Raw genomic sequence first — 14,761 nt, forward strand, 5'->3', positions numbered from 1 at the left:
AATTACATATATAATATTATAAAAATTAGTTGGGATTGAATTGTGTTAATTACATTATATATGATATGGATGTAATTGTATTTTACGTTTAATTATTTTTTAGATTGAATTGTGGCTGGAAAAACTGTGATGGTTATGTGAATTTTTTTTTTTATTTGCAAGGAGTTAGAGGCTTGGAAAATTGCCCTTATACATGTTTCTTAATTGAGTCGTACATATTATTTATGATTAATAATTCACAGATATTAATTACAACTCCTGAGTCACATATAACTTCTATAACTTAATCAGGCATGCTAAATTTCTAAACATTTTTTAGCCTATATTATTTTACTGTATATATATATATATATTATTGTGGTAAGGTAAAAAAAACCCCTCTGGGTACTCACTCAGGTAATTTTTTCAACTATGATTTTAAAAATTTTGATTTGTTTTAAATTAATATTTTTAGTGTATTTAATTTTTTTTTGATATATTGATGCTAAAAATATATAATTTTTTAAAAATATATTATTATTTTAATATATTTATAAGCAAAAAAAAATTTAAAAACAATATCTACCATAATTTCAAACATTGTTCAAGTGTCGTGTTTATTTAAAAGAATAGTAAAAGTTATTTTTAAAATATTTTTCACATGAAAATACATTAAAATAATATATTTTTTTATTTTTAAAAAATTTATTTTTGATATCAACATATAAAAAAGTTTTAAAAAAATATAAAAATTTAAAAATTTAAAATTTAAAAAATATATTTTTAAAAAAATATATTCCATCTACAATATCAAAGAGCGTTTCACGATCGGGTTAGGCGCAGGGGATGGTTGGATGATTGTAAGTGTTTTGAGTAGATGCGGATGCACTAAAACCCATCCACGTATTGTCATCCTATTTGTAGGTTCTGACACTCCCTCCCATGCTGGTGTACAATAAATATAAACAAACCCTAGAAAGTGAAGGTCAGAATCTTCCAAGATTATCCTTGTGGGTGACCTTTAGAACTAACATAAAGTAAGACAGTTTGGTAAACAAAAAGACCCCGAACTAGGCGCCTTTTATATGGATAGCCAGTAGTTGGTTTCCTGTTCCCGTAAGATTGGGAGTTAGACAACATCGCATCGGACTTCTTGTAATCATCCTTAAAACTCAAAGGATTCACGTGACAATCCGAAGCAAAGTCGGAAACCACCACCGTACTTTTCCCCATCCCTACAGAGAGGAGATAAGATAAGAGGACATCGAGAGACAAGACAACCAAAAAGAAAAAGCCAGAGAGGCACCCCTGTTTCTGTGCTGACGAAGAGGCATGAAAAAACCTTTCTCATTCTTAAACAACAAAAACAGAAGCAGCAATTCAAGGAGGAGAAGTTTGTATGAGCTACGCTTGTCTTTGATTCTCTTACTTTGGGGTCTTCTCTTCTCTTTCTGTGCTGGTCATGAAAATCAAGGTGAGATTTCTCTTCTCTTTTTTTATTCAAGTTTTTCATGCTTGATTTTTTCTTCCTTTTTGTTATAACCCATCATTTTGTTTAGGATTTCTACAAACCCTTTTCTTCTGTCTTTACATGCACGTAAATGTATTAATTTTCTACTATCCTGTGTTTGGTTGCCTAGAAGGTTGATGGAATGGAAAGATTGATGGAATGGAAATATTGATGAAATTGTTGAGGCCTTTGAGTTTCTGCTGTTTAGTTTCTAAGATGATGAACTTAATTAACCAAATAATTATGCAAGACAGTCAAACTAACACCTAACAATTTTATGTCTATGTTCTGTTCCTATGAAGATTTATTTATTTATTTTGTCTAAAAGGGGTGTCAAATTGGCCCTTTTTATGCATGATATTCAATTGATATTGATTATACATTTTCCAGGGAATTTGACTCCTGACAACGGTAGCATACCTTTTTCTAGTGATCTTAAAGATACTACTCTTCGTGGTGATACACCTTCACATGATGCAATTACAAGCAATAATGATACAAATGGAATTCTGCTAGAGGTCAATCCGTCTACCAGCAGTAAGAATGCTACAGTTCATACTGACTTGGGAAATCAGAAGTGCCCACTTCCAGAGACAAATAGATTACAAGAAATAATTTTGAGTGCTTTAGGTTATGGATCTTCAGTGTATAAAATGCGGAATCCTGAAGAACTGAAGACAGGTAAACCGAAAGAAGTACCGAGTGGGAGACCTCAGCATTTGACTTATCTCAACTTTGACGAGTTCTGGAACATAATAAGACAAGAAAAAGGCAAACTTATCCCCAAGCAGCTTGCTAACATCACCCATCGGCTTGAACCTGATGGAAGAGAGTATAACTATGCCTCTTTGGCAAAGGGCGCAAAGGTGCTTGCGTATAATAAGGAGGCTAAAGGAGCATGTAACATACTGGGGAAGGATCATGATAAGTACCTGAGAAACCCTTGTTCTGTGGTAGAGAAGTTTGTTGTTATCGAGCTTTCGGAGGAGACACTGGTTGATGTTGTTAAAATTGCAAATTTTGAACATTATTCCTCCAATTTCAAGGATTTTGAACTATCCGGAAGTTTAAACTATTCAACCAAAAGTTGGATTCATTTGGGAAATTTCGTGGCTGCAAATGTCAAGCACATTCAAGATTTCAAACTGCCAGAACCCAAATGGGTGAGGTATTTGAAGTTGAATTTACGTAGCCATTACGGGTCAGGATTTTACTGCACATTGAGTGTTGTCGAGGTATATGGAGTAGATGCCATTGAGCGTATGCTTGAAGATTTCTTTGTGCCATCCGAAGAACCTCTTCCCATTGAATTTCCAAAGCCTAGTTTAACTGCAGCACCACATTTAAAGCCAGAATTAAATCTAACTGACAAGGGGAGTAGTGGAAAAGTTCGCAATGGGGTCGATAATGCTGGTATGGGGGCCGAGAACCTATCTGATATTCAACAATCCCATTCCGATGGGAAGAAAAGTCCTGAGAGTATAAACATAATTGCTGAACCAGTAACTGAAGTTAGACAGCTACCAATTAGCAGGAAACCAGGCGACACTCTTCTAAAGATCTTGATGCAGAAGGCGAAGTCACTAGAACTAAGTTTAACTATGCTTGAGGGGTATATTAAAGAAACGAATCAGAGAAAAGGAGAAATTATGCCAAAGCTTGAAGAAGAGCTATCCGGAATTTCATTGCTTGTGGAGACGACCAGAACAGAAATTAGAGATCTCATGGAATGGAAGGAGAACACGGTACTGCTTGACTTCCAAAATATTCAAAGAGGTAATTTCTGCGATTTCCTAATCATCGGTTTGGTTTTTTATGTTCAGGATAAAGTGCTCATGGAGTACCAGTCATGGAAAGCCGGTGTCTCATCTAGTATGGATACGTTGGTCAGAGAAAATACAAGGCTAAGGTGGGAAACATCTATATTATAGACAAAATTGGTGTTCAAATACTTTTGGTTATTATATTCCCTGACTGTCTGCTATCTCTCATTTATTCAAGTTGTCCTAGATGAAAAATACATCAAGCATTTTCTTTTACATGCCATGCTGTTCCCTGTTGATGTAATCTTTAGGTCGTTTAACCATCTAGATGATAATCTACAATGATTTGCCGATCCTCTACTTCTAATATCATGTTGCTTTCACTCTTGTTTAATAAATTTTACCATTTATTCACTTGTTCGGATGGCTGACAAGCTTTCCCGTTTGTTCCCCCCCTTCATTCCTTTCAGCAGATTGGACATCGAAAAGGTTGCAAATGATCAGGCAAATCTGGAAAGTAAAGAACTCGCCGTGCTAGCCATGAGTCTTTTCTTCATGTGCTTTTCAACTGTCATGCTAATCTCTGCAAAAGTTTCAAAATATTTAGGAGCAGCTTCAAATTCGGACAAGGCATGCCGAACCAGCAGAGGTTGGATGATGATACTAGTTAGCAGCACCATGATAATATTCATTACAATACTCTCCAGCTAGTCCCTTCGTCGTAGCTTGAATTTTTCCCCAGAGCATTGCAGTCAGCTAATGTAATGCTTCGGGGTTGCGATATTATAAGAACTACAACGACTTTCATTAACTTGTTCTGTAGGTGGTCTTCGTTTTTTGTAGCTCTAGAAAATCAGGTCATTTGTTGATATTTGGCTTTGGCCTCCTTGTAACTGTAGCTTTTACACGAATGTAAAGAATGTTGTTATTGTCTCTGTCTTGTTTTAATCTTGAATGAAGGCGTGGTAGTGAAGAGTATTGCCATTTTTCCTTTTGGTTTCTTCAAATTCCATGCATGATAACATGAGAAGGTAAAGAGAAAGGATGCAGCCCAGAGCAAAAACAATATAATATTTTTTTTCTTCTTAAAAGCAGTGATGATATGCATCGGGAAATTCTTAACATGAAAAAACAAATAAGCTCAGTCACAGCCACAGGAGATGTAACTTCAGGACATCTTGAACATATTTTTTTGGGAAAAAAAACTGTACTATTAATAATGCTTCCACTTTGTTATCATAATATTAAGAACATCAATTACTAGCCGCCACATATAATTTTATCCCTTTTCTTCAATTTAATATTTGAGTTGCATGCTAAGGACACATTTAGTTCTTAAATTGATGATAAAGAATAGGGGTGTTTGGGTAATAATAAAAAGTTTTTTTTTAAGTGTTTTTTTTTAATGTATTTAAATATTTTTTTATTTTTAAAATTTATTTTTTAAATCAATACATCAAAATAATACAAAAACATAAAAAAATATAATTTAAAACAAATTTTTTAAAACAAATTACAAAATAGTAGTTTAACCGCTACGCTATTATGCTTTAAATCAACCCTTAAATAAAAATAAGCTAGTATCAAATTCCTCCAAAAAAAAAAAATGTTTAGATCAATTTTGTCACCAAACATTTTATATATATATATATATATATATATATATATATATGTATATGTATATATATATGTATATGTTTGGTGACAAAATTGATCTAAACATTTGTGATGGTATATTACAACTCTTTAAATAGGTTTATTTACCCTTTAAGTTCCCTACAAGATGAGACGATTCTTTTCTTATAAAAAGAGGTATAATTTAGATGAAATTCATGATCAAATATAGATGAAAAGACTTAATTGAGAAATTCTGAAACTTGAAAGATAAAATTTATACAAAAAAAATTGTTTTGGGAAAAAATTGATAATACAATAATTGGAAAGTATTTTTCAGATTTCTCTTAACAATAAAGAAGCCCAATAATCCTCCTGGCTTAATTCTGTTTTGTACAGTGATACCTTTAATTTTTAACTCTAAGCAAATTACATCACGTATAATCGCATCCAACAAACAACTAATGAATTAGTTATTTTGCCCTTGATGATTATATCAGACAAATTATATATATAATTATATATAGGTATTTTTTTTATTTGAATTGAGACTCGCATAATCGTGATCTTCATGATTTTTTTCATGCAAGTGACTTTTATTTATATAACAACTATTTTTTTATGATTATAAATATTTTAGGATCAATTGATGATGTGTTGCATATCACAGTAGAATTTTATTATGAATTTAACTAGATGTCCAATAAATCTTGCCCTTGCATATAATTATAGATTCAAATTCAAAAAGATGTTAAATTCTTTATTTTTTATAAATGTAAATGTTTAAATGTTTACTTAGTTCCTAAGATGCAATAAGAGAGAAAAAGGGTGCGAGAAAAATGGGATTACGAATTAAATTTTTACTCAGTTATGAAAATAAATCAATTAATCATATAACTAATGCGTGCCTCAAAAGCACATGCTAGAAAAACCCAATTAATAATTCTAGTACATTATATTTTTTTTCCAAATTATAACTGGATTTTAATTTTAATGGTATTTTTCAGACAATGATATAAAGAAAATAAACCTATTTGATATTTGATTTCGCAATTGTGTTTATTTTTGGACTCTATATTATGAATAATAAGCATTTATGGGGTGTTTTTCAATTTCTGGTAAGAAAGAATTTATGGATTTTAATATGATTGAAGTATAGATATCTGATTGAGATTCTCTTGAACTTGAGGGAGTCAATTGAAATATAAAAATGCTGCACCATCAATCTGGTAGTTAGTTTAGAATATGTTTGGGAAGGGGGTGCCGCGTTCCAAAAAAATTTTAAATTTTTTTTTATTAAAATTTAATATATTTTATATGTTTTAGATCGTTTTGATGTGTTGGTATCAAAAATAATTTTTAAAAAATAAAAAAAATTATTGGTATGTATTTCGATACAAAAAATTATTTAAAAAGTAACTGCAACCACACTACCAAATACCACATTAATGAATAGAAGGAGAAACGTGAGAGTTTGATAAAAGTTCAGGGAGTAATTGATACAAACAGGACAAATTGAGAAGCCCCTAAATCCTCACAGGATAAATTAAAAACTACCCTTTAACACGAAGACAAAAAAAATCAATCAGAAAATAGAAATACAAAAATATTATTTGAATTTACAATTATTTACTGATATACCACTAGTAACACACCCACTCCCGCACGTTGGAGTCCTCTCCAGTCAGTTATGACTCACACGAGTCACGAGTCACAACTCACAACAAACTCCCCCCCTCTCGTCTGCAACAAAAACTTTCGACGACTCAATTTTGTTCTAGGGTTTCTTTCCCTGAAAACACAACGACACCACCCTCTCAAATAAAACGGCTCAGATTTTTCCAAATTAGGTTTTCATGTTCTTCTTCATTTGCGAAATCTTACTCGCTTTCATGTCTTGTAAATGGAGATTACTGCCTTCGATTTCACTCTCTCTCAATCTTTCCTCATAGCCTCATCTCTTACTCTCCTCTCTCTCTTACTCGCTTTCCTCACTCTCCGATCAAAATCACCCAAACCGGATCTCACCGTCCATTCCTCCACGTCAGCGGCATCAACAACCAAAACGATAACCTGCAGGTGTTGCTGCTCCTGTAACGGTGAAATTGGAAGTGTTAATAGTGCGGATTCTTTTACGGCGGAGGAGAAGTACTTGAACGGTGGCTGTGCGGCGGAGGAGATGGTGGTGGAAAAGCAGACCGGAGCGTCGATGATGGAGCAGCTAGTGCCGGAGATTACGACACACGCGCTTAGTTATTTGGATTATCCGAGTTTGTGTAGGTTGTCGATGACTAATTCGCTAATGCGGAAAGCTGCTAATGATGATAACGCGTGGAAGGCGCTTTATCATAAGGTATTTGTTTTGTTTTTGTTGTTATTATGATAATTTATTTTAATGTTTCGGTGAATTTTATTCCTGATTGTAGATTCTTTTTTAATCTGGATAATTGTGGGGAAAATGTGAAATCTGGAGGATTAGGGAATGGGTGTTAATCGTGACGCCCATTAACCAGTAATAATGTAAGGTCTAGTAGTTGCAGAATCTTCTTATGTGTAGTAAACTAGGTGGCTTTCTCGATGGAAATACTGTAAGACTATTTTTTTTGGAAGTGAGAACATATTTGTCACAGAACTTCATTTTCTCTTTTTGCAGAATCCAGAGAATTAAACTTTAGTTCTCTTTTGTAAAACATGTAGGTGTTGAAGAGTTATAGTTTAAGATTCCCTGAACCTGGATAATAAGGCAGTATAGGAGTGCTGTAAGGTTTAAATTTTTCAAAGTTAGCATTTCTCTTTTCAGGATTTCTTGAGTCTTTCCTAGAATTCTGAAAGTTATTGTGTCATTTTTATTTCCCTGTGCTTTGGTGTCCTTGAGTTTAAATTTCTCTTTATTATGATGGATTTACTTGGTTGTAAATGTGGATTCAAACTTGTAGATGCATTTTATTTCTCTGCTTCCTATTTTCAGTAGTTGCTTTTGAGTTTTGACTTCTCTGGGTTTTTCCTGGTTTGGTGTGTGTATTGAATTTTTCTCATTTGCGCTTCCTGTGTTAGGATTTTACACTGGAACAAGATAGTGTGACACCTGTTAATGGGTGGAAGGCGTACTATGCGGCTACAAGAGCCATTGTGAATGTCAATACAGAATTCTTTAACATCATTAGAGAAAGATCTCTTCAAGCAATGAGTCAATTATGGCTTCATGCAGATTATGTGAAGTGCACCCATGCATCTGGGGAAAATTTTTCAGGGTATGATTATAAAACTTAACTTTAGCTAATGAGATTAAATTTATGTTTTCCTGCAGCGACAATAAAAATGCATACAACAGTCCTGCTGTTTTCAGCACATACTGTGGTTTACGTGATATTAAGTGTTTTTTTTATTGACATGCCCCTTTGATGTTTGTTCTCAAGTCATGCTGTTAATTGCAAAAACACTAGGCATGAAGACTTCCTAATAGATGTTGTTTTTTCACAGCTAGGACGTTGTAATTTAAAGACATTTATCCTGGTTAATGCATTTGGGGAGCAAAGGAGGATGTATATAGGATGATGATTGTCTTGTAGCCAATATGTGTGGTCGTGATGAAACATTGCTGGATGGAAATACAGTGGTGATTTGAATTCTATCATTATATAATTATTTTTTGAATTGAAAGGCAGGCATGCATCCTTAAGATGCATATCTTATTTATGAAATTAGAAGTGTGTTTAGTATGTTTTCATCATGTGATGGAGTAATAGCTCTGCTAGCTTGGGCAATGAGAATCTTGTTTAGAATTTGTTTGACGGGGGAGAATTTGCTTGGTAGAGTAAATATGAACAACTTTGTATTGTTAGAGAAGTACTTGCATACATTGGAAAAGCAGATGAGGGTTGAGGTTCTGTCTTCCTATTTGTTAAGGAATGTAGGAAATTAAATTTCAAAATAACGAAATGTTAGGAATGAGTGCTTTATTAGATCCCAAAATTAATTTTCCTTTGTGACTTCCGCTGTTGTGGAAATTAGAAAGAAGTGATTGATGCTTAGAGGATGACTTCTTATATAGTATGAGAGAATCACCTCTGTCACAAGTACACTGGTTGCAGTATTATGTTTATCAATTAATGAAACTATGTTTGGTGGTGGTTTACTCTTAGGAGAGGGAATCATAGGGTTTTTTATTCCTTAATCACATGGCGTTGCTTCCAACTTGATGAAATGGCAATCAGATAATTTATGTTGGTAATTATGTCATATTTGGCAATTTAAGTTCCTTGGATTGTTGGATGTCTTTTTTAAAATGGAAAGTAATAGCAGAAGATTCTATTCCTGAAAGGGAGAAAATAGACCAGAGTTGATATCTTCATGTAAGACTTGTTATGTGATGACATTCTGTAGCTGCCTGTACTGCTGCCTTGCTTGGATTTGCAACTTCTGTAAAACCATTGTATGCTGTGTTAAAAACTCGTTTGTTCTTGATGTTTGATTAAAGTGAACTTAGAGCTGAGTCATACTTGACCCACAGGTATAACGCTGTAATACAGAGTTGGCAGTTTGCATTTAATTGGGAGCAAGGATTGGACTTCCAGGTTCGTGATGTAAGGGCTCGTGTGCTGACTGACATGGCTTGGGTTACCATGAAAATGTATGTTGTTGAGATGGACAATGGGCCATTCAACGTAACTAATGTCTTTGAGTTCCACAATGGACGGTGGCACCTGGTGCATCACCACTGTTCGGTGATGGTCCTTGACGGGGAGGTGGACCAGCAGATTATGCATGCATAAATGAAGAGAAAAGAAGAATGAAACCAAGTGGTAACTAAAATACTAGTTGCAAAATAGCGGTATTTATTAGCAAGAGCAAGTTTCTTTATGAATTCACTTTCAGTTTTCCAACCTCAGTTTTGGTTGCTTTGTGGTAAAGAGGTCATTTTTTTCCTCCATCCTGTTATTCTTTCGGTTTCTAGTTCTGTAATTATTTTGCTCAATTCATTCATAGACGCGGATAAACATATACATACATCGATTGGAAAGTGCTTATTGTACAGTATACCCATTGGAGAAAGTAATTGAAGGACATAATGGGAAATGAGCCCCGTGATCATCTTTCTGTGCTGGAACATGAAGCGGGGAGGTTTTTGAACGGTGGGATTGCCAGAAGATGTGGAAGTCAACTTTGTTGACTTGCGAGATGAGCGACCGCTGAGTGATTTATTTACTTGCGTTCAGCCTCTGCCCTTTTTTTTTTTCCTCTCTTTTTTGAGAAGGATCCCCTCTGCCTTCTGCCTTAATGTTTACAAATATTTTATTTTATATTTTCTTGTTTTTCAATTGTAACATATGCCTTGTGGTGCGCATGAGGCCAGCACGAGAAGATTTGATGTTGCGCCATGCCTTTAGTTTTCCAGTGGAGTCAAGATGGTATGCATTTCTGTTCTGGCAGGGTCCGGAGATGATAGATTTGTGGCAACTCAAATCTTCCATATCGCCTTGCCTTAATCGTGCTGGTCGGTTAGTGTTGACGACAACTTTCTCTGCTTTTTCTATATGCTAGCCATTCGAAAACAGGAAAAGGTAGCAGGTTAACAGTCGCCCAAGAAATAGCCTGGAAGTAGAATTGTTCATGAACTTCAGGTTCATGCATATTAAATAATCACATTAAGAAAAATAAACATTGTATGGATTTGCCGCACTTTTGCGTTTGTAAGTTGATAAATATGAGAGGATAACAGTGTGTGTGTGTGTGAAGAGAAAGTGTATGGCAGGGCTAATAATTTGAGAAACAGGTAGTGTAATGTGTTTTTTGTGCGGCTTGAGTGAGACCGTTTTTGTTTGTGCATGGAGTCCAGTTGCGCCCTTCTTGCCTCCCTCTGACCTGTGACCTGAGAAGTATTTATAAACATTAATCATGCCAATTTACCACGTGGATGCAAAGTAATTTCGAGTCCCCATTGAAAATGAGGCATTTTATTGATGGAGGAGTTGATGATCGTCATCTGTGCTATCAATGAAGATATTAGCCTGATAAACAGATAGTTATTAGTTATCAGTGAGAGAGGGTGGTGAGGTCAAGAAAGTTGGGGCAGTTGGATAACTATTATTGGAAAGGATGACAATTGAAGGCGAAGGAAATAAGTGTTGTCCTACCAAAGATGAAGACTTTATATTGTGACGTGTGCCTATTATTTTTTGGAATTTATGTAAAATATATTTTTTCTTGAGGAGAAAACAAGGGAATTCACGAACAAAATTTTGTCCATTTTGAACCTGACCTAAACGACTAGGATTTTTTAAAAATATATTTTTGGATATATTAAAAAATTAATCATCTGGGATGCAAAATGGACACTCAATCAGCCACAAACTTGAGAGCTTGAGAATGGTGAAAAAACAAAAGAAAAGGGAGAGAGAATGAAGGGGGTGAACTTTGGTTAATATTAATAATATAAAAATTGGGCTTCAATTCCCACAAGGTTCCATGGTCTAGTGGTCAGGACATTGGACTCTGAATCCAGTAACCCGAGTTCAAATCTCGGTGGAACCTTTTTATCTCTTCCATTTCGGTTTGCCAGGCACAAAACATACGTGGTTGTTGGATTTGAAGCCACTGCTCTGCAAGCTAGTGGCTACCATTCAGTCCTCTCCCTTCACGCGCTCACACCCACTTACAGAGAGGATAGGGAGAGAGAATGGCAATAGCTCTTGTCTCAGTTCCAACACCTCGCCAAACCATTTGCACTCGACGCTCATATACTTACAGCAACTCGTGGTTTCATAGCTCTGCAACAACTCTCATTAAGTACCCATCTAAGCCCATCACCATCCCTCTTTGTTCTTCCTCTACCTCTTCGGCTTCTGTTGTAGAGGATGGTCCCCCTCCTCCTTCATCAGATGCTCTTCCTGCCACCGAAGATGTTGACAAGCTCCCTCTTAGGTACTTCCCATATCTTCTTTTTTTTACAGTTGAGCTATATATGAATGCTTTAGCTATGCACTTCCATTTGTTTGGTTGCCAAGAATTCTAGAATTAAGGGATAGGTTAGCTTAGTTGAACGACCGATTAGTAATAGGTTATAGTTGTGGATGAGGAACTTAGAAGAGTAGCTCACATGTTAATCATTCATTTATTTAGTGAGCACAAAGTTTATCATAAATTATAGTACTTGAGATGTCCAGCTCAATTTTCCTGTAAATTGTTCAGTTTCTCAATCCATACTGTTGTTGTGAGAGGCAACATAGAAGTGGCACTGGGGAGAATTTGTTAGCTGTACAAAAGGGGGGTCGCAAGGAGCTGTAAAGCATGAATTTCAGTTCTTGCATTACATGCTATCTCATTGTGAGACAGCATATAATATTGCCCACTAATAATTTACTGTGGGTTTATGTTTTTGGAGAAGGGTGGGATTCTATTGCACAAAAAAGGTCCACGGAAGCTCCCATTTTTAGTAGAAGAGATCAATTCTCTTGACACATTTAAGGCTTTGCTCATGGAAGAAACTCTAATGAATGTTATATATGACTATGATTTTGAGTCTTTTGACACATTTTTCAGTCAAGAATGCTCTCTTTTTGCTTGCCTTGGAGAAGGAGGTTAATGGACATTCTTTTTCTACAGTGGTTGCAAGGGCTGTGGGAGAGAGGAAATAGAGAAGGGATGCAATGGAGAGGGAAGAATTCAAGGTGGGATTGCAACCGTTCCGGGGTTTGGTTGGTGGCCAATAAAGGCTTACAGGCCCTGTCCTGGATTTTTAGCTTCTGGAGGCAGGTATAGGCGACAAGGCCAAAGCATGGACGAGGTAGCATTTGGAAGGGAGCAGAAAGAAACTCCTGTAAGGATCGGTGATGAGGGTGAGACCAGGTAAATTTTTGCACAGTTTTAGCTAAGCAATTGTGCATCCTACTATTATTATTTCCTGAAGTTTTTCCTAAGCAAGCTGGCTTAGATTTTATGCTTATTTTTCGATGAGCTGGCCAAGTTTGATTTTCAGTTACGACATGTACAGTCAAGCCTATTTTCATATAGGACTATAATCCAGATACAGGCCAACAGACAATTGTGTCCATGTAAAGTCATGTTGGCATCTAAAAGATGAATTGGCTCTGTTGCTTGTAAGAGAGAACTACTCCAATTTCATATGCTTTCCTCATTTCTTAGTGTGTCTGGCAATTTTAATTTATGAGAGAATGAGAATAATCAATTGTTTTGGTGATAAAAACCTTTTTGCATCTCAGTGAAGCATAATAAGAAATATAATCCATTCAGCATGCGGTCTCTTTTCTCTCCAAACCTCTTCTTCTTCTGGAAAAAATGAGATCTGAGAGATCACAATTTATCTTAGTATCAAATGCAGAAAAATCTTACAAATTCTTCTCTACTTCACTTCTCTAATCCTAGAGGTCATAAAGCACTTTGTAGACGTTCGCAAGGTCTTTTTCGTGTGCACCTTTCCTTTGTAGCCTTAGTTCCAATTCTATTGTATGTATAACAGTAGTGAGTGTTATGCCAAATTTAGTTATACAATATGTAGTCACAGTATCATGCTGAATATTGCAGGAAGAAAAGGCAAGATCCAAGGAGATTTAGGAGGTAATACTTTGGAAAGAGATCGACTTGACCATAGCTCGACTGGCAATGGAGAACAGGTTGAGATTTATATCTGTTGGGACCACGGGATGTGGCTTTGTATGTGATCCTTTGCCCCATCAAAAAGAGAAGAACTTTTTCATGAATTCTCAGATTGATGTTGTTCTGACCATCATTACTTCTGGTCTGTTTTACATCCTTGTGCAGAGCCAGAAACTTTGATGTTCATCGCAGTTGATTCTACTGTGTACAGCTTTTGAGAGATCTCTCTACCTATTCAGCCCTCCATGTCACTGATCAAATTTTATAATGCGACATTCCAGAGAAATTTCTCACTTCTTAAGAGTAATTATGTTCTGATTAAGCTTTAATTGATTGTCTAGAGTTCAACAAATCAATTCATCCATTAGCAACTCAGAAATCAGAATAGTAAAATATATCAGCGGTGATGATGTTGTATTGGGAATGTGATCTATCAGGGAACATCATCTCCCTCATTTTGCAAGGGAAGGTAATTCTCCCCATGAAACCAAAAAAAAAAAAAAGTCTTAAAAATTTTACTTTCCTGTAAAGGCGAGATTTCTAAACAGGCAATATGTTACTATATTATTTCTCACACGTTTTCAGGAACTTGAGCTTCTTTTACAATATTGCTAGTAATCTTAAATTAATTATTGAAAAAGAAAATCATCAAAATATTCGTAAGACATGTTCTCCTTCTTCTTTATGTTTGTGATATCAAGGTACAAAAAATTTGTCCATTTTTTATTCCGAAGCCATTGATAAAAAAAAAAAAAAGGTTTTTTATTGCCTTTTTAACCAAATTTTTTTCTATTATTTTACCAACCAGCCCATAAAAAGGAAATTTTTTTTTAAAAAAAGGTGAGAGATAAAAAGTAGTTTTTTAGCCGATTGAAAATTCATGAGGACTGAGGAACGAGACGCTTGACGGTAAAAAAAAATAAAATCTTACCGACTAATTAACAAAAATCTAAAATGAGTAGGTTTTTACTATAGCAATTTATTTTACCCTTTTAAAAAAAATCAATTAATTAGCTCCTGGGGCAAAACGATATTTTTACAAGGTTTTGGTGACAAAGCGATCTTCTTATATTTCTAAAGCACGTTAATTCCATTATCCTTACAATCAATTTTGTTTTTTAAATTGATATCCTAGGGTATTTTTGTTCATTAAGCAAAATAAAATAATCTGAATATTTTTAAAATTAAAACTTATTTAACCATGTCGGAGTGTATTTTTATATTTTTACATTTTTTTTTATAATCAAGTTGATAAAAAAACAAACTAATAATTTAATAAATA

The 14,761-nt window shown here is 34.8% G+C and overlaps 3 protein-coding genes and 1 non-coding gene across 7 annotated transcripts; all 4 read left to right on the forward strand.

The window, feature by feature from the left end:
- Positions 1–974: 974 nt before the first annotated feature.
- Positions 975–4,243, forward strand: LOC133684429 (SUN domain-containing protein 5-like). Of its 2 annotated transcripts, none has more exons than XM_062106834.1 (4): positions 975–1,453; positions 1,880–3,234; positions 3,313–3,398; positions 3,723–4,243. In XM_062106834.1, the coding sequence occupies exons 1-4, from the start codon at positions 1,312–1,314 to the stop codon at positions 3,961–3,963; spliced, it is 1,824 nt and encodes a 607-aa protein (XP_061962818.1). In that variant the 5' UTR covers positions 975–1,311; the 3' UTR covers positions 3,964–4,243. The 2 variants fall into 2 exon arrangements, with proteins under 2 accessions (XP_061962818.1, XP_061962819.1); XM_062106835.1 differs by having other exon boundaries at positions 3,726–4,243.
- Positions 4,244–6,497: 2,254 nt separating this feature from the next.
- Positions 6,498–10,242, forward strand: LOC133694089 (F-box protein SKIP8-like). The gene is made up of 3 exons (XM_062115520.1): positions 6,498–7,219; positions 7,921–8,117; positions 9,377–10,242. Exons 1-3 carry the CDS (start codon positions 6,770–6,772, stop codon positions 9,636–9,638), a joined length of 909 nt encoding a protein of 302 aa, XP_061971504.1. The 5' UTR covers positions 6,498–6,769; the 3' UTR covers positions 9,639–10,242.
- A 1,083-nt stretch (positions 10,243–11,325) lies between these two features.
- TRNAQ-CUG (transfer RNA glutamine (anticodon CUG)) lies at positions 11,326–11,397 on the forward strand. The gene has a single exon. It is a non-coding gene; the product is annotated as a tRNA-Gln (tRNA).
- On the forward strand, positions 11,372–13,808 carry LOC133695462 (uncharacterized). 3 transcript variants are annotated; one of them, XR_009842443.1, is made up of 4 exons: positions 11,403–11,787; positions 12,469–12,711; positions 13,408–13,536; positions 13,645–13,808. XR_009842443.1 is itself a non-coding variant. In XM_062117478.1 (3 exons), the coding sequence occupies exons 1-3, from the start codon at positions 11,543–11,545 to the stop codon at positions 13,442–13,444; spliced, it is 525 nt and encodes a 174-aa protein (XP_061973462.1). In that variant the 5' UTR covers positions 11,404–11,542; the 3' UTR covers positions 13,445–13,808. The 3 variants fall into 3 exon arrangements, 2 of the variants coding, with proteins under 2 accessions (XP_061973473.1, XP_061973462.1); XM_062117478.1 differs by having other exon boundaries at positions 11,404–11,787; positions 13,408–13,808; XM_062117489.1 differs by lacking the exons at positions 13,408–13,536; positions 13,645–13,808 and having other exon boundaries at positions 11,372–11,787; positions 12,441–12,712.
- Positions 13,809–14,761: the final 953 nt, after the last annotated feature.

This window comes from Populus nigra, chromosome 1, assembly GCF_951802175.1.
Source record: "Populus nigra chromosome 1, ddPopNigr1.1, whole genome shotgun sequence".
In the NCBI taxonomy this organism is placed as follows: domain Eukaryota; kingdom Viridiplantae; phylum Streptophyta; class Magnoliopsida; order Malpighiales; family Salicaceae; genus Populus; species Populus nigra.